This window comes from Populus nigra, chromosome 8, assembly GCF_951802175.1.
Source record: "Populus nigra chromosome 8, ddPopNigr1.1, whole genome shotgun sequence".
Taxonomy (NCBI): Eukaryota; Viridiplantae; Streptophyta; class Magnoliopsida; order Malpighiales; family Salicaceae; genus Populus; species Populus nigra.
This window is the reverse complement of record NC_084859.1, coordinates 14,589,654-14,617,405: the sequence shown is the minus strand read 5'-3', so window position 1 is coordinate 14,617,405 and position 27,752 is coordinate 14,589,654. Positions and strand designations below refer to the sequence as shown.

General features: G+C 35.3%; 3 protein-coding genes across 4 annotated transcripts; 1 reads left to right on the top strand and 2 right to left on the bottom strand.

The window, feature by feature from the left end:
- Nucleotides 1-9,923: 9,923 nt before the first annotated feature.
- Nucleotides 9,924-17,042, bottom strand: LOC133700954 (serine/threonine-protein kinase EDR1). 2 transcript variants are annotated; one of them, XM_062124696.1, is made up of 14 exons: nucleotides 16,569-17,041; nucleotides 14,218-14,602; nucleotides 13,986-14,108; nucleotides 12,789-13,371; nucleotides 12,310-12,350; nucleotides 12,158-12,226; nucleotides 11,976-12,076; nucleotides 11,661-11,739; nucleotides 11,464-11,562; nucleotides 11,312-11,380; nucleotides 11,102-11,151; nucleotides 10,677-10,758; nucleotides 10,462-10,556; nucleotides 9,924-10,352 (listed from the first exon to the last, which is right to left on the bottom strand). In XM_062124696.1, exons 1-14 carry the CDS (start codon nucleotides 16,874-16,876, stop codon nucleotides 10,289-10,291), a joined length of 2,148 nt encoding a protein of 715 aa, XP_061980680.1. In that variant the 5' UTR covers nucleotides 16,877-17,041; the 3' UTR covers nucleotides 9,924-10,288. The 2 variants fall into 2 exon arrangements, with proteins under 2 accessions (XP_061980680.1, XP_061980682.1); XM_062124698.1 differs by lacking the exon at nucleotides 11,312-11,380 and having other exon boundaries at nucleotides 16,569-17,042.
- A 3,576-nt stretch (nucleotides 17,043-20,618) lies between these two features.
- On the top strand, nucleotides 20,619-23,948 carry LOC133701961 (protein HAPLESS 2-like). The gene is made up of 9 exons (XM_062126156.1): nucleotides 20,619-20,672; nucleotides 20,758-20,815; nucleotides 20,888-20,981; nucleotides 21,519-21,588; nucleotides 22,228-22,260; nucleotides 22,364-22,454; nucleotides 22,542-22,630; nucleotides 23,408-23,523; nucleotides 23,585-23,948. The coding sequence occupies exons 1-9, from the start codon at nucleotides 20,619-20,621 to the stop codon at nucleotides 23,946-23,948; spliced, it is 969 nt and encodes a 322-aa protein (XP_061982140.1).
- Nucleotides 23,949-24,541: 593 nt separating this feature from the next.
- On the bottom strand, nucleotides 24,542-27,584 carry LOC133702253 (cytochrome P450 87A3-like). The gene is made up of 9 exons (XM_062126555.1): nucleotides 27,049-27,584; nucleotides 26,645-26,966; nucleotides 26,410-26,559; nucleotides 25,909-26,160; nucleotides 25,727-25,816; nucleotides 25,574-25,652; nucleotides 25,357-25,463; nucleotides 25,108-25,235; nucleotides 24,542-24,946 (listed from the first exon to the last, which is right to left on the bottom strand). Exons 1-9 carry the CDS (start codon nucleotides 27,240-27,242, stop codon nucleotides 24,823-24,825), a joined length of 1,446 nt encoding a protein of 481 aa, XP_061982539.1. The 5' UTR covers nucleotides 27,243-27,584; the 3' UTR covers nucleotides 24,542-24,822.
- Between the last annotated feature and the right edge of the window lie 168 nt (nucleotides 27,585-27,752).

Genomic DNA, 27,752 nt, shown 5'->3' with positions numbered 1-27,752 from the left:
AAATATAATTATTCTAAAACGTAAAAACTATCTCATTATACTTAAAAATAACAATATTTAATAAATATTATACTTCTAGAACAATATACATTAAAATCACAATATTTTACCAAAAATTTATGCTCCCACATATTTTTAATCTTGTGTAGTGCCCAATTTATCCTAATTTCACTGGGTGATTCTTTTGAGTTCTGGAGTGGAGTTCACGGGTCTCATTGAAAACAACAATCCCTGCTACCAGTGGTTGGTAACTGGAACACTGAAAAGGATCATAAGCCATCTCTTCACAACTCTATCTTTAGGGATCTGCCAGGGTTTTACCTACAATGTCATAGGCTGTTATGTCGTTTCAACTCACCAGAAACTGTAGCCTTTGTGAAAAAACTCGTAGACCAGAGACGCCGAGGGATGCTTTTTCAGACCACCACACAATTTTTTTCTCTTTAAATAATTAATATAGGTAATTTCTTCTTTTTAAAATCATTATTTTTCTGGCCCTTTTCAATGCCCTGTAAACTTAAAAATAATTTGCAATCACAATTCAATTAAAAAGTCTATCTCCGTGGATTCAACTGGATCTTTGAAAAAAAAATTAAAAGGCCAAGCAGATGAACATAAACAAAGATCCTTTCTTCGAGGGATAAAAGATTACATCAAAAATAACAAATCTAAGAATAATAAGATCCGAATCTATAATCATAAGATCTAGGATCATTTTAAAAGGGGAGGGGTCCCTACCTACGGTAGCTAAAGATTTGGAATCTTAGAAAGGGAAGGAGGGAGGGTCTCCAGTTGCAATCCCAGAAAAGGCTTGATATAATATAATATCTAAAATATTGATATAAAGGCTTGAAATCCACCAGGGAAAAAAGTATTAGGCAAGGTTTCAAAGTAGAATTGCAATTGCACTGAAATATTACCCTAATAGTGTTAGGATACTGGCATGTAAACCCGACAAGATAAAAGGCAAGGAATAAGATAAAATGAGAAATGAGACACACAAGAATTTACGTGGTTCACCCAATTGGGTTACGTCCACAGGCAAGTATAGAAGGATTTTACTAAGTAATGTGGGAATTACAACCTCTCTCAAATAATAGGAGAACAACTAAGAATCTCTCTATTATTAGGAGAAAACACCTCACTTACTCTCTCACAAATACCTCACAATTTTGTGGGATTACTCTCTCTTCACTCTCCTCTTCTCTTCTCTATCTTGGTGTGCATATAGGCTTGAATGCATTGCCTATTTATAGGCAAGAGTGAGGGTATAATGGTCATAAATTTAGGAGGAATATATGCCTAACAACTCATCCTCCACTCATACTCCACCAATTATACCAACTCATCCTCCACTCACACTCCACCAATTACAACTCATCTCCCACTCAAATCCCATCAATTATGCCAACTAATTAAAGTGGCTTTACATTCTCCCACTTGAAGACTTTGATGATTTAATCAAGTCTTCACACTTGATTATCTGTGATTCTTCTTCTATCCTTTCTATACTTGCCATCTTCATGCTGCTTACGTTTCTGCTAGGCCATAAGAGGATCTACACCATATATACTTATCAGTGTTGACCGGTTTAGTCAAAGCATCTGCTGGGTTTTCCTTTGTATGAACCTTCTGAAAATCCACACTTCCATCTTCCACAACTTCGCGAACAAAGTGATATTGAACATCTATATGTTTTGTTCTTGAATGAAATGCTGGATTCCTTGCAATATGCAAGGCACTTTGACTATCACAATACAAAAGAATCTTCTCTTGTTTGTGCCCGAGCTCCTCCATAAGTTTTTTCATCCATATTGCTTCTTTGCAAGCTTGTGTAGCTGCCATGTACTCAGCTTCTGTTGTGGACAATGCTACAACAGTCTGAAGTTTAGAGACCCAGCTCATAGCTCCTCCTGCAATTATGAACACATAGCCTGTAGTGGATTTTCTTTTCTCAAGGTCACCGGCAAAATCTGAGTCAACATAACCTCTGACAGTAAATTCTGATCCTCCATAACATAATGCAACATCTGAGGTACCCTTGATGTATCTCAAGATCCTCTTAATAGTATTCCAATGCTCTCTACCAGGATTTGCCATGTATCGACTAGCTGCTCCCACTGCTTGTGCAATGTCTGGTCTTGTACATATCATGGCAAACATTAAACTTCCCACTGCTGATGCATACGGTACTCGAGACATCTCCATCCTCTCTGCTTCATTGCTAGGAGACATACTTGAGGATAATTTGAAGTTAACAGGAAGTGGGGTAGAAATTGGCTTACAATCTTGCATGTTGAAGCGTCGCAAGATCTTCTTCAAATAATTCTTCTGAGAAAGCCAAATCTTCCTCTTACTTCTGTCTCGGTGAATTTGCATCCCTAGAATCTTGTTTGCTGGTCCCAAGTCCTTCATATCAAACTCCCTAGCCAACTGTGCCTTCAATTCTTGGACTCGATCTTTGTTGGGGCCTATCACCAACATGTCATCCACGTACAACAACAAAATGATGAAATCTTCTTCAAACCTCTTGTAATACGTACAATGGTATGAACTGAGTCTGTTGTACCCAAGGCTAATTATGAAGGAATCAAATCTCTTGTACCAACACCTCGGCGCCTGTTTGAGACCGTATAGAGATTTGTTCAACCTGCAAACCAAGTTCTCCTTGCCTGTTTCAGCAAAACCCTCTGGTTGGAGCATATAAATTTCTTCTTCAAGTTCTCCATGAAGAAATGCAGTTTTCACATCTAACTGCTCTAAGTGAAGATCAAATATAGCACACATTGCCAAGACTACTCTGATGGTAGTAAGTCGTACCACTGGAGAAAATATCTCATTGAAGTCTATTCCTTCTTTCTGAGCATATCCTTTCACCACCAATCTTGCACGATACCGCTCTACTTGATCATTGCCATCACGCTTTATCTTGTAAACCCATTTGTTGCCAATGGCTTTTCTTCCTTGTGGTAGCGGAACAAGATCCCAAGTGTTATTCTTGTGTAGAGCTTCAATCTCCTCTTGCATTGCTGTCATCCACATAGATACATCTGTGCTTTTGATAGCCTCGTGGAAAGTTGAAGGCTCTCCATCCTCTGTTAGAAGACAGTATGCAATGTTACTCTCAGTAACATATTCTGAGTGCCAAGCCGGTGGCCTTCTTTTACGAGTCGACCGCCGAACTTCAGGAGTTTCAGTCTCTATTTGTTCTTGCTCTTCATGCTCTGGTATAACTTCAGAAGAAGCATGATTCTGAGTATTTTCCACATGGACTGCTGTAGTCTCCTTTAGAATGCTATTATGTTCTTCCATTTGCATTTTACCTTCTGCAAATATGACATCTCTGCTGATGATTACCTTGTGGGCAGTGGGATCCCACAAGCGATACCCCTTCACTCCATCAGCATATCCCAAGAATACACATTTTCTGGATTTTGAATCTAGTTTGCTAACTTCTTGTGTATTGTACATCACGTACACAGGACTTCCAAATATATGCAATCGAGAATAATCAGCTGGCTTCCCAGTCCACATCTCCATCGGTGTCTTCAGCTCAATTGCAGTTGATGGAGATCGATTTATCACATAACAGGCGGTATTGACTGCTTCTGCCCAAAATGACTTTTCTAGACCTGCAGCCTTCAACATTGCTCTTGTTCTTTCTAATAGAGTTCTGTTCATCCGCTCTGCCACTCCATTTTGTTGTGGAGTGTATGCCGTTGTGAACTGCCTTTTGATACCTTCATGTTGACAGAAGTTATCAAATTCATCACTGGTATATTCTCCTCCATTGTCAGTCCTCAAACACTTGATCTTCTTTTCAGATTCAAGTTCCACCCGCGCTTTGAAAGTTTTAAAGACTGCGAACACATCTGCCTTCCTTCTAATTGGATACACCCAACATCTCCTGGAGAAGTCATCTATGAATGATACAAAGTATCTTGCTCCTCCCAAGGATACAACCGGTGCTTGCCAAACATCAGAGTGAATCAGGTCTAAGATGCATTTGCTCTTAGTTGTTGATGTGCCAAACTTCAACCTGTGCTGTTTACTTGTAACACAGTGCTCACAAAAAGGTAAAGTAACCTTTGTAAGCCCAGGGAGTAACTTCTGATCAGAGAGAACCTTTAAACCTTTCTCTGACATGTGGCCTAGTTTTTGATGCCACATCATCGTCTTCTCTTCTGCAGGACTGGCTGATGCGATTGACACTTCTGCCCCATGATGTGTTTCTCCCATTAATACAAACATGTTTGCAACTGTCTTTCTCGCCTTTAAAACCACCAGCGCTCCTTTGACAATTTTCATTATTCCATTGTCTGTTCGGATCTTACAGCCAAGACTATCAAATTGTCCTACAGACAAAAGATTCTTCTTCAAGTCTTTCACATGCCGCACTCCTGAAATAGTACGAATTAAGCCATCATACATCTTCAATTTGATGGTGCCAATGCCAGCAATCTCCAAAGTATGATTATCACCCATGAACACTTTGCCTCCAGAGATGGGTTCATATGTATGGAACCAATCTCGATTAGGAGTCATATGCCATGTTGCTCCTGAATCCATTAGCCAGACCTCAGTGAGCTCTTCTCTATCTGTAGAGACTGTCGCTGCTTCACTATATAAAACCTCTCCATCTTCTGAGGTGCTTGCGACACATCCTTGAGGTTTTGATGACTCTGCAGTATTCTCTATACCCCTTTTAAACCAACAATCCTTTTTGAAGTGCCCTTTTCTGCCACAGTTGTAGCATTTCACAGTCTTCTTACTTCTTGATTTGGACCTCCCTTGCCTTTGACTCCCACTAGAGCCACGCTCCGTTGATCTCCCTCTTGACACCAACAATGCCTCTGCTTGGTTTGAACTATTTCTGTCTCCTTTATTTTTGCGCCTATTTTCTTCTTCCAAGATGGCGGCTGCAACATCATCAAAGACTAAATAGTCTGTGAGGATATTATTGGTCAAGTTGATAATGAGTTGATCATACGAATCTGGAAGACTTTGAAGTAGAAGCTCTGCACGTTCACTTTCCTCTATTTGTTGACCCAACGTAGTGAGTTGTGAAAATAGAGTCCTTATTGTGTTGATGTGGTCAGTCACCGCCGTGGTTTCTGCCATTCGAAGGGTATAAAGTCTCCGCTTTAAGAAAATCTTATTGTGCAAAGACTTGGACTCATATAGCTTTGTTAGAGTCTCCCATATCTCCTTAGCTGTTTTCTTCTCCGCCACACTTGATAATACTTCATCGGCTAATGCTAAATGTATGTTAGCAATAGCATTGCCATCCATCTCATTCCATTTTGCATTATCAGTGATCTCCGCGGGTCGATCCCCAATTGCTGCCAAGCAATTGTCTTTCCTTAAGATTGCCTTGATTCTCATTTTCCAGAGTGAGAAATTGCTCCCATTAAACCTTTCAATCTCGTACTTTGCTGCCATTTTATTCACCGTGATCTATTCAGCTATCACCGTTTCACAGAACTGTAACGTATACAGAAATAGTATTGTGTGAATAATACTTCACTAAGTAAGTTCCCAGGAAAGATTGGAGGGGTCACAAACGGTCCCGCTTAAAACCCAATCTCCTTAGACAGAACTTCCTAGACTGTATTTAATCACCGCACTGACTTTCTATATACGCCAACAGTAACTTATGTGAACAGTACCGTATGGGTGAATAGTGCCGTATAGGTGAATAGTGCCGTAGACGTGAATAGTAACTGTATACACGAATAACTTTTGTGTATTAACAACACCAACCAAGAAGGCTCTGATACCACTGTTAGGATACTGGCATGCAAACCCGACAAGATAAAAGGCAAGGAATAAGATAAAATGAGAAATGAGACACACAAGAATTTACGTGGTTCACCCAATTGGGTTACGTCCACAGGCAAGTATAGAAGGATTTTACTAAGTAATGTGGGAATTACAACCTCTCTCAAATAATAGGAGAACAACTAAGAATCTCTCTATTATTAGGAGAAAACACCTCACTTACTCTCTCACAAATACCTCACAATTTTGTGGGATTACTCTCTCTTCACTCTCCTCTTCTCTTCTCTATCTTGGTGTGCATATAGGCTTGAATGCATTGCCTATTTATAGGCAAGAGTGAGGGTATAATGGTCATAAATTTAGGAGGAATATATGCCTAACAACTCATCCTCCACTCATACTCCACCAATTATACCAACTCATCCTCCACTCACACTCCACCAATTACAACTCATCTCCCACTCAAATCCCATCAATTATGCCAACTAATTAAAGTGGCTTTACAAATAGAGCTTCCAAGGGCTCGAGGAATAGCAAGAAACTAGACTTTGGAACCGCGTTTCGCTGAGGTAAAATATATATATAACAATATTAGAAAATATAAATGGTGTTATTTTTGCCTGTGAGGATAAAATATTTAAAATCATAATTAAAAACTTATTGTATATTCAAATCAATTAATCAATTATAATAAATGTTAATAAAAAAAAATAGTTGGTCTAATTTATTCTACCAAGCAAGCAATAAAAAGATTGCTTAACTCATACAGGTATATGGTTTTAAAAAACCTCATGGGGATATTTAAGTCTTGTTTAACTCTAGTTTAAATATGACAATAAAGAACTGCTAATGAATTAAATTGAAAAAAAAAATCAAGGGAGTGAATTAATAAAATAAAGATAAATTTTATTGATCCGGGTTAATACGTGAAATCTACGAACTGTATAATAGACACAACCATAATAGGTTGACTGGATTTTATCTTTCATTTTCCCTTTCCTTGTTTTTTTCTTAGTTGGACCGTTATTGCATCTTAATTGACTACGAATTATATTAAATTTTGAAGCAAATAAAAGAATTATAAAAGATTTTAAGTTAAAATTATTAAAATATATCATACTATATTAATCTCAATCAGCTTCGATCAGCTTTAATCAATAAATAATATTTAAAACCTAAGTTAAAAAATGATCCCAATGACATAATTTTTTTAAGTTATGTTATAAAAAACAATGAAATTATTTATTTAGTTGAAGTTAAATAAATAAAATAAATGATAACAAAGGGATAAATTACATTATTTGTTTTTGAAATCAAGGGGGAAAATGCATTAAAAAAAACAACCATACATGCTGTGTCATGACTCATTAAATCAATGATTTGCATCAAAGGCTCAACATGGTCTACTAATATTTTTAATATTTAATGTTGCATCTAAATAAAAAATAAAATAATTATAAAAAAACCCCACCAAAAACTCATTTGTGCGGTCCTAGCAACCTAAAGCATCTAGGCATATGAAAAAAGAGCCCGCCCTGCGCCCTTGAGCTTGTATTTTTTAAGGGGTTCTGTTAAAAAATAAACAAATTAGGCAACACATTACAAATGAGGTGTCATTTGACTGTCCATAATCCGGTCAACACCATGATAGCTAGAAAATTAAAACAATTTTTTTTTTCAACCCATTTTAATTAAAAAACATACTATAAACACTCTCACAGCAACTAGAACCAATTTATAACCTAAAAAATTTCAACAGAGGCCCTAAAACATGAAACCAAACTTACTATTAACAGCTAAACCTTGTCTAAAAGATCCAAATAGCACCGACTATAATGAATTAAATATCTTGTATCAAAAAATACATATGCAGTTATATTGTATATTAAAAAATAAAAATATATAAATACCCTTACCCCAGACCATTAATTTTTACTCTTGAACTATTTTATTATTTTACTATTCATAAAACATTAAACAAATATAAATACCCCCAACAAATTAGTAATAATTAATACACATAGTAAAAATATCAAAATATCCCTAATCTAAATACATGCAATTTTTATAAGAAAGATAAAATAGTTATTATACGGTGAATCCTCCTGTTTATATAACAAGTGTGAAAAGCTCATGGTCAATTTAAGCACAACTTTTTTTTTTTCACGAGAAAGGAAAGGAAAAAAAAAGAAGAAACAGATGGTTACGGTATCAGAATGGTTATGGTATCTTGTCAACAGGATTTCTTGTCGACAGGATGCAACTACAAGATCATGTTGTCAGGATATAATTTCTCGTCGAGTTTCTAGCAATGACATGAATGATCCTGTCCTCGTACGTACTTATCGTACAAACTTATCCTATTATACAGAAGTATCCTCACCCCACCAGAATATCAAATACTGAAATTAAAGAAAAAAGAGTCGATCATATATTTAGCTACTGTGATCATGACACGTTGAATTGAAAGTGTAATGGAGCCCTACTGGATCATTACTTTACAGAGATGAGAGAGTCACAGTAGGAGACCTGGTCAAATCAACGCACGTTCTTTGCCTCCTAAACATTTAGTTCACGGGTGTGGATATTTGTCAGCTTAGTTAGTCAACATTTTCTGCAGGTGTGAATACTGCTAGGTCAATGCCTGATTCAATGTTTTTTAGGAACTGGATGAAACACTCAAATCACAGGGGCACATGAAAGTCCCAAGAATGCACAGGATAGGAAGACAGGGCTCATACTGCCCGTCTAGCCCTGTTTTATTACTCCTGCTAAACACAGCAAGAGCAATGGGACTGGATAATTTGAGCTTGACCCTCTTCTTTTTAGTTAGAATTGATGGCACTCGCGTAGATTGTTTGATCAAAACTCAGAGTGTTAATAGTCTCTCTTGTTTTGTTGTTTGGTGAACATGCTTTTTATTTGAAGTCATTGAAATTGAAGAACATCATATAACAAGTATCAATTTATGTACGAAGATTATCTAATGTTCAGGGATTCATGCTGGCCAAAAAAGTTGTCGGGAGATCCTCCAACTATGCCCGGCAACATTAACTAAGATTAGGACATGGCACATTCACAATTCGCAGGGTAACGAGGTAAAAAGATGAGAAAAAATACACTCCCAGTTCTGGAAATCACTGGGAACTATGCCTGTTGGGGGGGCTTGGGAATTGCACCCCATTATTGGCCCAGGATTTGTATTCCATCGATGGGCATTTGCACCCCTTATCGCCAAACCACGAACACAAAACACAAAACCAGGTCAACAATACCCACGAGTCCAAAGACTAACAGGTTCGAGGATGAGGTCCTAAGGAACTCAGGCACATCATGTGACTCATTATTATACTGGACTCTGAAAGATGGCACAATTCCCAGAGAGTTTTGCTGATCCGAGCCCATGATAAATTAGTTTCCATATTGGGTCTGGAATGTCCATATAGCCTACCGAGACACCAATACTAAACAGGCACGCTTCGACCCCGAACCACTTTACTATTTTGAGTGTGTTGGATATTGAGTGTGTTAGATATTTCAGTAGTTTTTATAACTAAACTATGAAAAAATAAGTTTAGAAAAATAAATTATTTTAATTAAAATATTTATTTGATTAAAATTATAGTTGAAATTATTATTCAATAAAAAACAAGTCTAAGATGTTTGATTAAAGCAATGGTTCAAATTGATATTGGTAGTGAAATAATCTAAAAGGTCATGTATTATTTTTTTATTTTGCAATTATATCAATGTGCATTTCATTATTAATACACCGTAAAAATAACTATGCAAATTATAATACTAATTTTATTATAACATTAAATTTATTGTAATGTCTTTACGAGTATATTTCATATAGAAAAACCTCTAATTTTTTTGGAATTGTGAATATGAAACTACATCGATTAAAATTTTTTTTAGAAATAAAATCAGAATATATATATATATATATATATATATATATATATATATATATATATTTTACCGATACAAAAACTTGGATGTTGTTAAATTTTTAATTGTCTAACATTGATTTTTTAATTAATTCAAAGGAGGGTGAGATTATTTTGATCTTATGGATAACAAATTCAACTATAATAAACTATAATTCAATGAAAAGCATAGAAAAAATGTAGCAAAAGTATGTGAAAGTAGCTTCTCATAAATTGAGTTCAAAACCCATTATTGATGGGATACATGAATAAAAATTGTGTTTCAAGAATAAAATTATGATTAAATAAAAAAATAAATGCTAAGGCGTAGCCAAACAGGCACTTTTGTGTATTATTGGTAACCAGCATTACCAGGTAAGGTAACTCTAGAATTTCAATTTTTTACCGTTCATATTCAACTTCTTGTCATCTCTTTATTACATCATTTTTAAACTCTAAAAACACGCACACAAAACAACCTTATAGCTTCTTGTCTTGTAAGTGTACTTAACTCAAGTATTGACGTGTCTTTGGACTGTTTTGCAAGCGATCGCTATTTCCAGTCTTCAACATCTCTAGGATATGTCACCTGCCATTCTTTGTATTATCTCCTCAAACGATGGACGTTGTTCAGGATCACTGCTTGTATAATTCAAACAAAATTTGTTTTCATCAACTTGTAAGCTCCCAATTCATTATTAAAAGTAAAATAAAAAAAAGGTTGGTGCATATGCATTTAGAAAAGTACCTCCGCCAACAGTCGTTGATAATAGATGCTACCTTGGGATCAAGGCTTTCTGGTAATTCCAATCTTCTATCCATGAAGCCTACAACCCCAACTACCTTTGAAATGGGAGAAACACACTTTCAGTGAGATTTTATGAAATATTCAGTGCTGTATTTGATATGTACGTGTCGATGATTAAGGTAATATGGGAGAAATGCATATTACAAGGGATATACCTGTAAGGAATTTAACTTGACCCATGGAATGGAGACAGCCATGAGTTCCCAGAGGATGACGCCGAAACTGAACACATCAGATCTGTGCAGATGCAGGGCAAGCCAAACACTAATTTTCAGAAGATTATTAGTGAGTTAATAATGAATAAATTGGAGAAACGATGATCTCTCTTTACTTTAGCTAATAATGAGGTTTAATGATTTCTACTCCTTGAACACTTTTGATTGCTGAACTAGACAGTAGGTAAAAAGGTGTCCAATACATCAAGAGTTAAGAACGCTAGATGATAAAAGAGGGACCATGTCACCTCTACTTTCTATGTTGGTTAACGCAAGCAAGCAATTCCATTGAATCTGTTTAGCATAAATTAGGAAACCAGCACTTGTCCATTTCTAGATTAACAGGGTTTAGTTTCATGAATTACTTTTCATTTGAAGGTTCATTCCGGAGGACTTCAGGGGCCATCCATTGAGGCTGCACAGAGAAAAAAACGCAGATAAAACATTTGCAGACGAATGCATCAAAACTGACAACATTGAGGACCATTATATTCGCACAATTTGCAGCTAAGGAACTGCAGGAATTTCCTCAACATTTGGAGGAAATAATTAAAGAAGAGTGCTAAGATCATTACAGTTCCTCTATCAGATTTTGCAGTTAAGAAGGTTGCATTCATCCACTTTGACAGGCCAAAGTCTCCAACCTGTAACAGACTTCAGATGGTTTTCGAAGCAATTGCTAGATGACAAGTGTGCTTGAATAACTTGTGGCATATTTGGATATTACCTTGACAGTCCAGTTTTTATCAACGAGGAGATTGGAAGATTTCAAGTCTCTATGCACTATAGGTGGATTTCTATGATGCAAATAATTCATGCCTCTAGCCTGCAGTAAAAGTCAAAACTGTAAGGCCTTGTTTGTCGGTTGAAAAACTCCACAAGCCCCCTTTGTGCTCTAAAATAAAACAGTCGTTGATAACATACAACGTCAAGGGCCATCTTTAGACGCCGTCTAATGTCCAAGGCCGGGCTGTTTTTGTGTAGTGTCTTGAAAAGACTTCCCCTACCATGAAAAACAGAAGAAATATAAGAAAAATTAGTTTTCTGAAGAAATCAGAACATATAGTAGGAGAGCACGCATCCATTAGGGCAGCATTGATTTCATCCCCAAGTTGCATATCACTAGATTTTAACAGAACACCAAACGGCAGCTCTAGGAAGCCTTGGTCACTTTGAAAGAGAGCTAGCAAAACAATACCACTGGGTGATCACTCCTCAGAAAGAGAGCACTGTCATTACCTGGGTAAAAACTCCGTGACAATGGCAAGTCTTTCTGGTGAATATACTGCTCCCATAAATAGCAACACATTTGGATGCCTGAGTCTTTTCATTATATCGATCTACATGAATGAGACCCATTGATCAGGTCTTTCCTTCACAAATGAAACTTACAAACAATTGAAAGCTGAGTGTTTAAGCACCTCCTTCTGGTAGTCTAGTAAAGTTTCTTCTTTGTATTGATTCCCAAAATAAATCTTTACGGCAACATCCTGGAGTTAAAAAAATCATTTTAGATCAAGATTAATTTGGAACTCAGAACAACACAGAAGAACTTTTCCAGTTATCAATTTACCGATCCATTCCAAATTCCACGACGAACAGCAGCATATGCACCTGTAGAGCGAAACCAAGATAAGAGAGGAATTTTAAGAAGAACTGCCTATAATTAATGATAGTTAAAATCATATAATATAACAATGGAGTTCAGATACATCAAAATTAGACCAGATACTGTAATTTTGCCAAGCACTTCTGACAAGGTCTCATTACATTTAATGAAATATATATGTTCACTTGAATATCAACATAAAATGTTTTAATGAAATATGTTTCCTTTGAATATTAACACAAAATGTTCTGAATGAAGATCAAGTTTATTTTTGTTTTATTTACTCAAAATCTGCTAAAACACTTCAAAAATAGTAATTCTTCTCATCATATCATCCCTGGAAGCCAAGTTAATTAGCCCTACACGTATGCATTCATATGTAAACACTTTAAAGGACAACATATGTAACAAAGGTAAAGACATATTATGCCTTCGAAGTTTACCTCGACCAATCTCCTCTCCCAGTTGTAGGTCTTCCCAGTGAATCTCACAGTCCACTATGCAATTTGAATCGCGATCCCTTTTGCTTGATGTACTTCCAAGGCTGCCGACACTCTTCTTGTGACTTGGAAAATTACCATCTGGCTGTCTTTTTGCATCATCTTCTACCCCATTGGATTCCAAGTTTGATGCTTCTAGCTCCAATTCATTCCTGTCCTGTTGGCAGACTAATTTTTGCAGCTGATCTCCTGGCTTATCTAACCCATGACGTCCATTGCATTCTGTTGATGAGGCTACAGGAAAGTTCTCTTCTGAATCATTAGGGCTTCTGATTGGATATGCATTTGAATATTCTCTTCGGAATTCCGAGGAGGAATTTATTTTCTGTGAAATTTCTCTTTCAGCATCGTTGTTGCAGTGATAAGAAGACGATGCCTTTGAACTTGCAAGATCGTTAGTTCCATTTGGTGCTTCATTTCTTTCTGCAACATCACGAGGACCATTTTGTTGAGCATTGGCATCGTCAATGTTTCCAATGTTGCCAATGCCCTTGATATTCAGCTTTGCTAACAGTATCTTAGCAGCCTGTAAGACATTTCAACCAAGTCATTAGCAAAACAGGTAACAAAGAAAGAGACAGCCTCTACAGTGAAGTAAATTTTAATGATTTAAATATTAAAAATTGTTTTGATCAAAATTTTGTGAGAAAAATCAATCCAATGCATTCCATTCTAACTAAAAGAAATAAAAGGTTTTGATCAAAATTTTTAAACAAAAAAAAAATGTACAGTTTGAAATCAAATTAAAAATCTTTTGGATGAAATTACTAGTGTCTAAAAGTAAAGTGTATATTTCAATTGGATGATTAATGAATTTACAGAAATGCATCAAGAACCGCGCCATTGCAAGAACTGAAAAGTATACAAGTAAATGATGACCAGATGATTTCAAGCATAATGAGTTCCAAACTAGTGTTGTTATGTTAGGAAGCTTAATTAGAATTTAAGAAATTATGGTAAAGTCAATACAATTTTAGAACGTTGAGCGAATTCGAACAGAGATTCGTCTTTTTGAGGGCTCTACGCATTATGGAAATCAGAATTGAGTTTCACCTCCAATAATAAAACTTCAGCTTAGTGTTTCCTTTCAACTGATATATAAAACAAAGTTAAACCAGGGTTAGTAAAATTGAGACTTACTGGTTCACCAGGGATCTCCGATCTAAAGCACCGCATATCTGTTGCAGTATCTCCTTTGTCCCAAGAATTTCCATGTTCATTGCATGTGTCATCACCATGTTTTCGAGCCAAAAAATTTGGGGCCTGATTGGTTAAACAGCACGAGGGCATAAAACTTCTGAGAATGAAATTACATAGAACTTGAACAAAAAAAGAATGGACAAAACTCTAATGATGTAATACACATAAGCACCAGATTGGAAACTGACGATGCAATCTGTGTCACCGGCGCAATTGGTGGTCGTGGGTTCCATTGAATCTTTTTCAAGTTTAGCCTCGGTAATCTAGCACGATTTTGTGAGTTTTCGGTGTTAAATATTGCTGCGTCACTTGAAACAGTAACAATGCCAGCAAGCTCACCTTCCTCATACAATGGGCTTTTTGTAACCAAAGCCATAAACAAGTCACCTGATCTTTTCTTAAATGGGAACCGACCAGACCATGATTGTCCAAAGCTCAGTCTTTCCATTATCTTCTTTAGATGTGCATAATGGTCTTCGGCGACAAGGAGTTCAGTAGCACTTTGTCCAATGACTTCACTGTCTTTCCATCCATATAGATTTTCAGCAGAACGATTCCTGATAGAAATTCGAAATCAGCTAAAGGGTAACGCATGAAAAAGCACCTTAGTTCCATCCATAAAGAGAACATGCTAGTTATGATAATCACAAAGCTATTGGAGAAAAGAGGAAAAACACTAATTGCATTTACGAATTTTGCCTTTATTCAATTGCTATGGTCAATCTCATATAAGTTCAAGTCATTTCCTTAACTTTTTTTGAACCAATTAAATCAAACAAACAATTTATGTTTTAACATGCAACGTGATCAAAAGCAGCTGAACAATACATAACAATGCAAGTGTCTCCATGCATATAAATCTCAGTAGTTCAACCATATTCTACTTGAAAAGTTAATAGATATTTAATCACATCATATTTATGACATATGAGGTGAATCAACAAGATAAAACTTAAAAAGATATATATAGAGTCAAATGAATTTATTAATAAAAATAAATATAATTTTTAATAATCTAATTATTAAATCAGATTAAAACTTTGCAAACATATTTAATAAACCTGATCTTGTAGGAGTTTAACTTAATTATTGTAACTAGCTAGGGTTGTTTTTATATCTATATCAAATCTGAAAGTTGTTGTTTTGTAATTTATTTTTCCAATTAGGTTTGGGGTTTGAGAGCTTTATTTAATTTGAATTTTATTATTTTGTTTGGTTTAACTTATTTTTTAAACAGTATTGGACATTGGCTTAATTTTTTTTTTGACATTGTGAGTTTATTAAATCAAGAGACTCTCTTTGTGAAACCTTTCTTTCTTTTAGCTAAACGTTGTGCCAAAAACCAAGATACTTTTCATGTTTCAATAGCACACATGACACCTAAGAAATCTGGATATATTGCAATCTAAAATTGATTATTCAAACCATGCAGTAGATTAATTAGTGCTTCTTCTGTATGCAAATGCAAGTCTAAATTATTTAAAAAAAGCACTAAAATACGTTGTTAGCATAAAAAAATAATAATTAAAACGTTAATCTAACAAGAAAACATTGCACTGGACTCATTAGCAATCTAAGTCCAGCCTTGACACTATAATTCCTGGCTCTTAACACCATGTCCTAATTAATTAAGTGTTTTTGGTTGTTACAGTACTAAGTTCATTCAGTAATCTGCATATACAAGAAACTTTCTTGAGTTAATGTTCTTACATGAAATGCTCTTAACGTTTCGTAACTGAGAAAAATAATCACAGTAGTTTCTAAGTTATTGTTCACCAATCTGCTCAATGCATTTCCAGCCATGACCACTAAACAAACTATACAAAATTCTAGGCTAACCAAGGAGCTACCACATGCATGATGTATATGAGAGGTTCGATGGTATTATTGATTACTGTATAGGATTATATATCTCAGTTCAGCAATCGCTGAACAAAACACTACTAAATGGTACCAAAACAGAGGATCAACCAACTTGTAAATTAATAATGCAACAAGAAATACACAATAAATATTTTGTGGTGTTATTAGCATATAACAGCAGCATTTCAACGAGCGTCAACCAGTATATAAAAATAAAGATATACAAGAAACTTTACAGAAAACCTGCATCCTGAATCATCTCGCATAGAAAAACATCTTCACAATTGCTGTGGCCACACTACCATGACCATCTCACCCACAAATTAATCAGTGCACCATACGCATAGGGAAAATCAAAACCCTGCTAAATTTTCAATTTCCCCCCTTCCTCTACTTAAATAGCCTCAGGTATGCAGACAATTCTTTTTCTTTATTATTGTTTCAATTTCCATCTAATCCAAAATCACTTTCATCAAACACTTTTCAGCTTGTATCATGAATTAGAACTGTTTTATCAAACACACTCCCACAACCACACACAACTCAAACTAAGTAAACCAAACCAAGGACCAATAAAGACAACCTCAGGTATGCAATAAGCCAAGTAAAAGATATATATGTGCAAGAAATTATATCTATATATATTCAATAGTTACCTACCAGTATACAATTTCACCTGAGGAAGCCCTACACACATGAACAGCATGTCCAATGCAATCCAGAACGCTCTTGTAAGGACTCCCAGTAGTGAAGTACCCAGGAATACACCCCCACTGGGCATCTGACATCGCCATAGCCTCGCTATTATTCCCTTTTCTTTTCTCATCAGCCTCCGTAAGTTCACTCAGTTGCTGTTTCAGCTTTACATGACTCGCTTCAAGACTCGCGCACCGATCCACCAGAACTCGGTACAAACTCGTTCCAGACTCGTCATCTCCGCCGCCATTTTTCTCGCCGGAGACTGGCATCGTTTTTTGTTGTTGTGGTGGTGTGATCTCTTGACAAAGCAGTATTTGTTTATTACCAAGGTGGTCATCCTCTTTTTAAATGGATTTTTTACATATATTTATAGCAGTGATGGAATCTTAAACCCTGCCACGTGTAGCTGGCCGGCGAAAGAAGCTATCAGGTGTGGACAGGTGTAACGTTGGGAACGCAAAGCATGAACGGATAAAGAGAAGAGAGGTTTTGTTAGTGGTTAAAGTATTTGTTTCGGTGGTGGCTCTGATTTTGAAAAAGAATGGTTTTTTTTTTTTAAATTGAATTTTTTAAATATTTTTAAATAAATTCATTTAAAAATTCAACCAATATCACTCCACCAACACTCAAAAAAGACTCTTTTGTCTCTTGGCCTATCAACATTAAAATGCGTGTCTTGTCTTTGTTTTATTCCAAAAATGTCCTCGGATTCATGAAGAAAATTACATGATGACCTTGCCGGCTTCAGGTCTGAAAAGCTACCAGGGGAAGGGGATAGGGTTGGGTTACACTAGGATGTATTCAATCATTCTCCAGGTTGTGAAGGTGGCTTTAGTCAACTTAGAATTCTTGTATCAATTCAGTGATTTATAGAAATCAAACGCCACTAGCTCAGTAATTATTTCGAAATAAAGTTAAATTGATGTGAATTAGCAAGCAAGATCATATATAGTGAGACAATCTTTATTTATTATGTTTTTTCTTGTTTGATACAAGAAGATTTATTACAGCGCATGATCTACTAATAGCAATTATTTAGATGTCGTTTTCAGCACAAGGCATGCGGAAACTTAGACGCTGCCGCCTCTCTGGGGAATCTATTTTTGGACAGGCGCTGGAAGATTAATGGAGATAAAGGGGGATGCGAATAAAAGTGGTGTGGTGGCCTTCTCCTCTCCTCTCCTCTCCCCAAATTTGCATTAAGTCGTTGTCGTCCAGAAAATGACGGCACAATTCAGCATCGGACCCCGCAGTGTATTATAAAACGTCTATACTGCATATGGGTTTTTGCTGCTTCGCATCTCATGATTGTGTGTTCGGCAAGGTAATAGCTTTTCTAGCTACGATATGAAAAAAAAGAAAAGCTATTAATTTTAATTGTTTTTAATTGGAATTTTATAAGGGAGTTCTTAGTAAAATCCATTTAAAACTCAAGTGTATGTAATACTCTCAACTATGTAATTGAGATAAAACAGAAAGAAATTAAGCACAACACATCGTACGTACAAACAAAGCCTAATTAAGCCAACTAGAAACTCCAGGATATTCTTACTAATATTGCCACTTTCTATTGGATCACCGAATGATTAGGTGCATCCATGCATCTTCAAGATTTTTAATTCTATTTCGTTCCGGTCAGGAAGAATGGTATATCTCATTTCATTTAAAAAAAAAATAAAATAAATTTTATTTCATCTAAAATCTTAGGGTCATTCTTGATTTCTTGCCCAAATTTTAACCAAGATGCTATGCTGAAAAAATTATTTAAAACATGATTAATGAATATTTTTAAGACCACATTAAAAGAGAAGTCCACTCATTTCATTTTTAAGGTTGAAAATTTGTTTGAATTTATCCTCAACATTACAAGCTCTTTCTCATGAAATATGAACATGGTTTAAATCTATTAGGGGTGAATGAAAAATTAATCTCATATAATAATTGGTTAACATGTTTTGGTGAAACTCAAAACTCTCTAAAAGTTATATCCTACATTGAAAAGAAACAAGTTAATTTATCTTGTGACGTAGGCTTCGTTTGTTTCATATAAAATGATTTTTTAAAAATCACTTTCCAAACTTTTTTATATTTATTTATTATTAGATAAGTTGGTCAATAGAAGACACTTTCTATTTAAAAGAAAATTAGCTTAGTTTTAAGAAAGTGTTTTCTTATTATTTTAATCGGAATACACTTTTTAGAAGTTGCATGAAATTAAAAAATGTCATATTATTTTTTTATTATATCAAATTTGGTTCTCAATCTTTTAATTATTATATATTTTGTTTTGAATTTTTATTTTATTTTTTAATTTCATCCATTTAAATTTGATTTAATTCGATTTTTATATCAATTTGGTCCTCATTCTTCTAATTGTTATTTGTATTCCTCTTATCATTTTCTTAATTATTTTTTTATCTATCAGATTTGGTTCTCATTCTTTTGATTGATATTTATTTTATTTAAAATAATTTATGAAATTGATTTTTTTTAATTTTATCTCTTTTTAACTTTTTTATCTGTCAAATTTGATCTTTATTATTTTAATTGCTATTTATTTAAAATAATTTATGAAATTAAATTTTTCTTTCAATTTTATTTTTTTTTAAATTTTTCATCTTTCAGATTTAGTTTTCATTCTTTTAATGAACTTGAAAAAATATCAATAAGTTATTTTTCACGACATAGTCAAATATTAAAAAATATTTTCCAACTCATTTTAAATAATACCGTTAAATATATAAAAAAATTTTCACTTTTCATAAAAACTATTTTTTAAAAAGAAATTAAGTTTTGGCAAGCAAACGGGTTTGGTTTTATTTAGTGTGAAGTTGAGAAGCTAAATTAATCAAGTTCTAAGAACACCCAAACTTTTAAAGGAGAGAGAGGCAGTAAGCAAAGTATTGGACTTTAAATTTAAATTCACGTGCTAGCTTGACCCGGTTTATGCTCAAGCTTTGGACCTAGGTTTAGATTCATTGTAAAATATTTTTTAGTGCCTTGAAAGATTATTTTTTGAAAACTAAAATTTAGACTTGAGCTTTGTGTACGAGGAAAAATTTATTTCTGCTCAGACCACTGTTTTATATACTGTTTATGTTTTAATTATATAGCACCATTGTATGGTTTATATAATTAGCGATTCTTGCGTTTAATTATTCTAACTTGCCACATCCATTCATTCATCATGATAATAGACTGTAATGTTAAACTCATTTTTCTTGTTGATGCATTGCTCAATTGTTCTATTTTTTTCTGCCCATCAAGTTTCCTTTGACCCTAGTTGTTTTTTTTCAATTTATTAAAGCATGTGAGAAGCCTCTTGAAAGAAAAGTTCAAAGTCTGCTGTTCTCTGTTTTTGTAGACGCTTATATATATAGATAGATACTGTCAGTGACCTGCAAAAATCTGCAAGAAATGTTTTTTTTTTCTCTCATGGAAGTCAAAGCTTTTATGTTCATTTGGACTGTTTCTCTGTTTCTTTGATCGTTTTCCTCTTGTAGTGAAAGTAATTGAAACGTTGCAAGTTGTGAGAATAGATTCCATTCTTTTATGTTTATGCTCCCTGGGCTAACCGCCTAATAGTAACTATTTTGTAGGTATGGCCTTTGGGCTACATTGTTTTTCCTTTTGATGTTTCTTTGCTAGCAAAACCCCATCCAAACAATAAAATGTAGCACTAGGACATGCAAATGCATTTTTTTGTTAGCTCGGTAATTAATACTTGATTATAGATGTTAGAAGTGGCAATTCTTGCCATGCCGATGAACACACATGGGTGTCAATAAGCAAGTCCAGCACGATCTTTTCTTGTTGTCTTTTGATTATTGTATGATATGAATTATTCACAATGTTTTCATATTAGGTATATGAAAAATCTTCAAAGCATCCACTGTTTTTCAATGGCATCCTCATTTTTTGCTGAACTTCACATGTTTAATGGATGAGTAGTGTGTTTATAAGAAGAATATTGTTTGCGAGGTTGTAAATTTGGATTGGCTTAGCTCTAGGATGAGTGGTTGCATTGCCATGAATATTATTGAAGAACAGATCATAGGTAGTTCAGTATTTAGTCTTTTTTGCTGTCTTTAGACATTGTTTCCTCTTAACTTTTACAAGTGTTTGATTTAATGAAAAGCTAATGTTTCAGGATTCACTTAGGTTCCATGTTTTTGGTATTGGACAGCTATTGATGGGTTTCCGCAATTGTAGATCTGATGTTCAACAATATATAAACTATTTGAATTTCATAACTAATTTGATTCAACCGCAGAATGCAGGGACTCCTTCATTCTCCATAGGAATCACTGAAATTCTTAACACAAACCTTCTGATAGAACTAACCACTGATGACATTGGATACGTCTACCAAAGGTTTACTTATTCTTACTGCTACTGAAAGTTTCTGATGTTAAAAGATTGTAACCAGGGGCATGATTTTAAACAATCGGCGATAAGCTTTCCTTATGCATTATGCAGCATGGACTAAGCTAGTGGGTTTACAATTAAACCCACTCTGTTTGTTTTGTGGGTTCATGAGCTGTTGCTCCATCTGTTACACAGATAAACAAGGCGCAACATTAACTAGAAAGCTGGGGCCACTTCTTTTAATGCCTAGATCCCCTTATCTTGTTTGCTGTCGCATGATCATTATTGCAAACATCTAAAATCACTTCAATGTCGACTTATATCCTGACTGTATTCTCGAGTTGCAGAATAGGAAAGGCATACGATCCCAACTACCGGTATAAATTTGTACACTAGTGCAGTGAATTTTACTTGTTGCAACAACTGGAAAAGATCAGGAACTTTCTTCGCTTATCACCTAGTGCAAGCTCAACAACTTTTTAGTTATGGCATTGCTTGTACATGGATGTCCATTTGTTGAGCTTAATTTCCTTTCTTTTGCAGGAGCCCAGGAAAACTGTCAAGTGTCACTATTCCGACATTTGAAACCCTTACTCAATTTGGCATTGCTACTGTCTCTGCTAAGAATATTGGTTAAGTGGAAGCATCATATACCTTAACGGTATTTTAAACATTGCTTTCGCAAATATGGTCATGGTGCTAAATTGCTTAAACATGACACTTGCTGATGCAATATTTACTCCTATTTGGATCACATTGCTATAAGATAATGATATGTTTTTGTTTATTATATTCTGTATGTTCATCCTTTTCCTCATTCTTTGGCCAGTTTTTAAGAATTACACACCAATTTGATATCTCTACTTTCAGGGTGCATTTTTTATGCATTATGAAGTTTTTTTGTGGTACACTTCACATTGATGGAATTTTATGTTTTAGACCTTTCTTCAGTATTTCAACAATGGCATTAATAAAATCAAGCAGTTTTTAGAATCCCCACAAAATTTTATGTTTTGAAATCTTCTGGTATGGGGTGTTTGATACTTCTAAAAATGTGAGAGAATTGAAGGACAAGATCTAAGTCATGCATGTTGTTGATAGTATTTGACTTTGACTGGGATGAGAGGTCAAATTAGATATTGGTAAGTGCATACCATTATTATGCATTGCTGTATACATGTGATGCCTTAAGGAGTGGTTGCTGCAACACATTCTACTTCTAGCTATTATAATGATTGTCTCCTCCCTGCAGTTTGACTGCTCAAGAGGTGTTGCGGTCATGGAGGTAACATTAACTACCATATAGATTCTAATTCCTAACCATTCGTGAAGGATACAATCCAATTTCAATGTTTCAATGGTTGCAAGAACAATTCTTCATTTTGAAGCTGAGCGAGGTTACAATTCGGTCATTGAAAATTTACCCAGCAACTGATAAAGCTGCACGATATGTATGTGCTGGCAAGGTTTACTACAATGGTTTTATTGCAACTTTTCTTTGTCATCGTGAGTGGTAACTATGGTGGCAGAGAAATCTGGAGTCTAAATCATTGTGCTTTGATGCAGCTATACTGAAGGACTCTAGTTTTAATGAAACTGATCCAGCAGAATGCCAATTGTTTACTACTACCACCATCCTTGAAAACGGACCACAGGTTTGGGGGCAGTAACAGAATTGTTTTATCCAGTATAGTCACTAAAAACTTTACCCAGCAACTGGTCAATTTTCCACTCAAGCAAGCAAGATTTCTATGAACAATTTCTTATGCGGAGCAAAAGGATTTGGAACTGATTGTAGCAAAATAAGAAAAGAAAAAAGAAAATTTGTATGTCGTATGCGAGACTATGCGGAGGTTCAGTAGTCCATTTGTGTTTCCTATGGTGTGGCTGAAAGCTTGTAGATGATTGTTTTGCCATTCAGTGGCTTACAATTTATGCCTTCTATTTGATCTACATTTTTGTGTCATTCTTATGACAATTTATGCTTAGAGAGAATTCATTGTGTCTAGATTACTGTTATTTTTTTATCATTTGCAAATGTAAAGGTAAGAAAAGGCCAGAATTGGGGGTTTCAGAGAGCAGCTAAAATCTGCCGTCTCATAAATATTTGATGAAACTGTTGGGAGTTTTCATACCTAAAAATTAAAAAGAATATTTGATCATATATTAGTGACAGTGCAAAATATCAAAATTTAATATTTAGGAGGGGTTTAATTTCATCAAACTCTCAAAAAATCTTACAATAACGTAACCTATTCACAGACTGTGTCTGCAGACACTGACTGATGCTGTTTTAGTCTAGCATATGATTATGTTCCATCTTCGGTCAAATAGTAAGTGATGCTAATGAATTGATGGGCAGTTTATGAATTGATGGGCAGTTTACTTGTATGATGATTGGAATAACAACTCAAATCCTGAACTTCTTGCAGTTTGCTCCCTTTCGGCCACCAAAGATTAGCATAAACGGTTTCTTTGAATCTATTGAAGATATTTGGAACAGAATTTGGGAAGGTTTAGTAGCCTCCATCACTGGAAAAGTTGGCAGGTAGTTGCCTATTTTTGTGCTAACAAGGAACGCATACTGCATTGTACTTTTTGAGTTCCAGTGCTTGTGCTGCTATGGCTTTTGCATCAGAAAGGACTCTTCGACCCCTTTATGACTGGTGGGAAGATCATCTTTGGGATGATGAGCAGGGAATCAGAGATACACTGAGACACAAAAAAGATGTGAATGGAGATCGTGAGTTGGGACCAAGACAGCAACATAATGCTCGTAAGCGAAGAAGCATTTATCAAGAGCATAGGCACGGGCATTCAGGAAGGGATGCAGATTGCTATCATTATCTTCACCATGTCCACAAGGACAAGAGTAAGCACAGGGGAAGTAAGAAATCAAATGTCCCGCAGCAAGTCTATTTGGATGGACCGGAGAATTCCAATGTTGGAGGACATCATAGAAGGACTGTTTAAATGACCACTCATGGTGAAGAAATGTTGGAAAATTTGTTTATGACATGTTTAATGGGTATATTTAATGTCAAATTAAAAGTAAAATTTATTTATTTTTAGAGATAAAATTTTATTGAAATTTAATTTTCAACCTAAGCTTTTTAATATAGAATATTAATATAATTTGATTAAATTATAAGTGAGTTAAGAAATTAATTTGAAATAACTCTTAATTAATATATTTTAAAGGCTCCTAAAACCTTCTAAGAATTTTTATCTTACATAGCAAAGAAACTTATTGTTTATTTGGAGTGAATGCATAAAGTTAAGATTTGGCTCAAATAATACCAAAACTTTTAAAGGGGTGATGGTACAAAGTGGGTTTTGATTTATAATTTGCGGGCAGGCCGGCTCAACCTGTGCAGACTTGGGTCAAAATAATTTTTTAAATTACAAAAAGATATTTTTTTGTAAACTTAAATTCCTCTAGTTTTGTATGTTTCTATTGGGGGAGTGTACGTGATATGGAAATTGCTGACAATTCCTTGATGTAAAATTGCAGTACCGGCGGCCATTTTCTCATGGAAAGGATGTGACTGAATCATTTACAGTAATTGTTAGAAGTAAAATTTCATTGTGGTGTGGATATATTCCTTTAACCTACTTTCTTTTACAGAAATTATATTATGACAAATAGGACATAAAATCACATTTGGTCCTGATCAAAACTGTAGCTTTTTCTCCCCTTGAGGAGTGAAAATCAAAGCTGCCTGTCACAGTATCCTTACATTAACCATGATCCTCTCTTGTAGCTTGTTGATTACAATCCCTATGGATAAAATGCCAAGTTTGAATCTCTCAGCGCCTCTAGCCATGAGCGTGACTTGCCTTTATCTTACTGGGTATATGATTGCGTGAGTTGTATTTTTTTGTCTCTCTCCATGAGCTGAATGTGATAACCACTTGGAAATTGTAAACCAGGAGTTCGAACAATATTTCCTCCTTTGATTACTTGCCATCTGAAAAGTTTAAATAGTAATGAAGGTTAATCTGTCCCTGTCTCTCTCTCGCGCGCGCATGCATGGACACACAGATGCACTCTTTTGCGTTCTTGCAATGAACAATCATAGAAAGACATTCAGTTGCTCATTCACGCATGAAAAGGCTCGTATGCTATTACCTGAACTTTGTGACCAGGCAATGTAGAAATACAGCCATCTGCACCTTGGTAAACTCTGTTCCAACACAAAATCTCATGCCGCCACCAAAAGCCATGAATTTTTTTGATGCACCGTTTAATTCCAATCCCTTGATGACACAGAAGATTTATTATAATAGGAAATAGGTGGTTACTAGAAGGGCGACAGCTCCTTTTAGTATTGAAATATCGCAGGTGATTAAGTATAAGGAATTCTCAAGTAAAACCCACCTCCCATCTCCATGGATTGAAGGCAAGTGGATCTTCATATTTTTCTGGGCTTAAGTGTACTGCAGGGGGACAAACCATTACTGCCCAACCTTCTGGAATGGTAAATCCTGAATCATGCCAATTTATATCATACTTTGAATTGCATACAACATTCTTTGCGTGAAAAAGGCTTGGTGCACTACAGTAACTGACTAAAGTATTGCTGGCAAACACATACCCTTAAACTGGATGTCTCTAAGTGCTTTTCTGAAAATCCCTGGAACTATGTTTGCCAGTCTAACTGTTTCATTAATTACCTGCAAGTTGAGTTTGTCAGTTTTAATACGGGAAAAAGCTACTATTATGATATCCAACTGGTGGCTTGACCCACCTGAAATGTGAATTTCATTGATTTGTATTCGTTCCATGTAAGACCAGAGTTGCTATTTACCCGATTTCTCAGAATTCCCTCGTGCTCTTCCTGGGACAAGTGAAAACTTCTAGTGTATGTTAGGTTTTGAAGCAAAAATTAAAAATTTTGGAGATGCAATTTTTAATAAATTTCTCACAGACCGTTAGTTTCTTTAGCACCAATGGATTATCCGAGAGAAATTTGACGGCTAAAGTTAGAGCCAGGGAAGTTGTTTCAAAGCTAGCAAATAGCAGCACAAACATTAAATCCAGAGCAATTTCCTCTGTAAGGATTCCTCTGTCCTCCTGAAGTTCTTCAAGCACATAATCGAAAAAATCACTTCGGTACTTTCTCGGATTTGCTCGTCTTTCCTGTAGCTGGTTTTTTAGCATTCTCATTGCCTTTTTCCTACCCTGAGAATTCATAGAACAGTTAAGACAAAAAATTTGGACAGCTGAACGTCAGCTACTATTTGTAGAATTGATTTGGTGCTTTACTGATTCTGAGGGTGCATTTTGTTTTTCATGGCCCTTGCTTGGTAACGTTTTGAACCTACTAATTTGCTTCTAGTTGGTCTGAGTTTCTATTTTTCCAATGCTCGAGTATTTTTAAGAGAATGAAAGGATGGATTTATATGATTAGTATGACAGATTTCAGTTTACCTGTAAGCATTCGTGATATGCTGTTCCTGGAATGTCCAAAGGGAAGGAGATCAATCCGTGTATGAATGGAACAAAGTTGTCCCTTAGATTCTCCGAAGAATTATCTTGATCATAACTTATGAGCTTCTTTGCTGTCAGATCGAATATCATCTGTAAATATCAAGATTGTTATTAGATTCAGTATAAACAACTTTTGATGACTCCCATTATGAGAGGAGGGATAATATGAGATTACAGTTGCAGTTGTTTCTTTTAATTCGACTGACTCTTGATGGGACCATAGTTGTAATCTCTTAGATGTTGTCTGTTCAACTTCAGGGAGCATTTTCTTAAGGCTTTCTGGACCAAAGAGATTAAGCACCATATTCTTAAGATACTTGTACATGAACCCATGTAATGAGCCGACATTTTGCCTTCCAAAAATCTCTGTGAATGTATCTGGATACCAGCTCTGGAACAATTGTCCCTCTTGTTGGAAGATAAAGTAATTGAAATCCGGGTCCGTTGATACTACAACTGGCCTTCCAACCAAATTAGTCCGGAATATTGGTCCATATCTGAAAGCAACAGCAAAAACTTCAGAAGGAAATGATAAAAGCACAACTTTTTGATCAAGTTGGTGATTCATTAGAACATTACCTTTTCATCCTTTCTTTGACAAAGGGAGGGATATCAAAAGAAGTATTAGGAGCGAAGAATTGAAGGGTCTCGCCAATAAGTGGCAATCCCATTGAACCTGGTGGAAGAGTGCCATTGCATCTGGGGTTTCTCCAGCGGTGAACCCAATGTGTGATGCTTATAATAATCAAAGCTCCAAAAAACAAAGCCCACATCTTGATCAAATATAAGTGTCCAAGTACAGAGAACTGAGAAGATCCTGGATTGAGAAGAAGATTATAATGTTGATATGTTTTTGACAGAAGGAAAATGGAAGGCTAAGATTACTAGAAATGAGAAGAGTTCGAGGTAGGAAACGTGGGAAGAATGGACAGGAAGGAGAAGATAATGCTGGAATGTATCTCAGCTACCATCAGGAGTCATCTTAAATACGCAGGGCAGAAGTTAGAAGGAGACAGAAAAATAGTATACTGGTTTTACCTCTATTTGTTTTTGTTAAGTTGTTAAAAGTAGTAGTTGAATATAAAATAGAAAAGCTTAAAATTATTCTGTCCAGAGACCACTTATTATCCTATGCCAATGGTTTATATAGGTATATGTTCAGAATGACCATGAAGCTCACAGGATGTTTCCCATCTCTCTCTGCAGATTTTTATTTTATTCTTACAAGTAGTCCATGTAAAACAAAACTGACGAAGCACGAGGTCAGAATTTTGGCCTTTTCA

Coding starts and splice junctions, on each gene's coding strand:
- LOC133700954 (XM_062124696.1), bottom strand. CDS start 16,876: ATGCCAGTCTCCGGCGAGAAAAATGGCGGCGGAGATGACGAGTCTGGA. Junction 11,152..11,311: donor CAAAATCTGATAGAGGAACT/GTAATGATCTTA, acceptor TTCTCTGTGCAG/CCTCAATGGATGGCCCCTGA. Junction 10,557..10,676: donor TCAAGTTAAATTCCTTACAG/GTATATCCCTTG, acceptor CCCATTTCAAAG/GTAGTTGGGGTTGTAGGCTT.
- LOC133701961 (XM_062126156.1), top strand. CDS start 20,619: ATGAGTGGTTGCATTGCCATGAATATTATTGAAGAACAGATCATAGGT. Junction 22,261..22,363: donor GAGGTGTTGCGGTCATGGAG/GTAACATTAACT, acceptor TTCATTTTGAAG/CTGAGCGAGGTTACAATTCG. Junction 22,455..22,541: donor TGGCAAGGTTTACTACAATG/GTTTTATTGCAA, acceptor GCTTTGATGCAG/CTATACTGAAGGACTCTAGT.
- LOC133702253 (XM_062126555.1), bottom strand. CDS start 27,242: ATGTGGGCTTTGTTTTTTGGAGCTTTGATTATTATAAGCATCACACAT. Junction 26,967..27,048: donor GTCAAAGAAAGGATGAAAAG/GTAATGTTCTAA, acceptor TGTTGCTTTCAG/ATATGGACCAATATTCCGGA. Junction 26,560..26,644: donor TAAAAGAAACAACTGCAACT/GTAATCTCATAT, acceptor TGATATTTACAG/ATGATATTCGATCTGACAGC.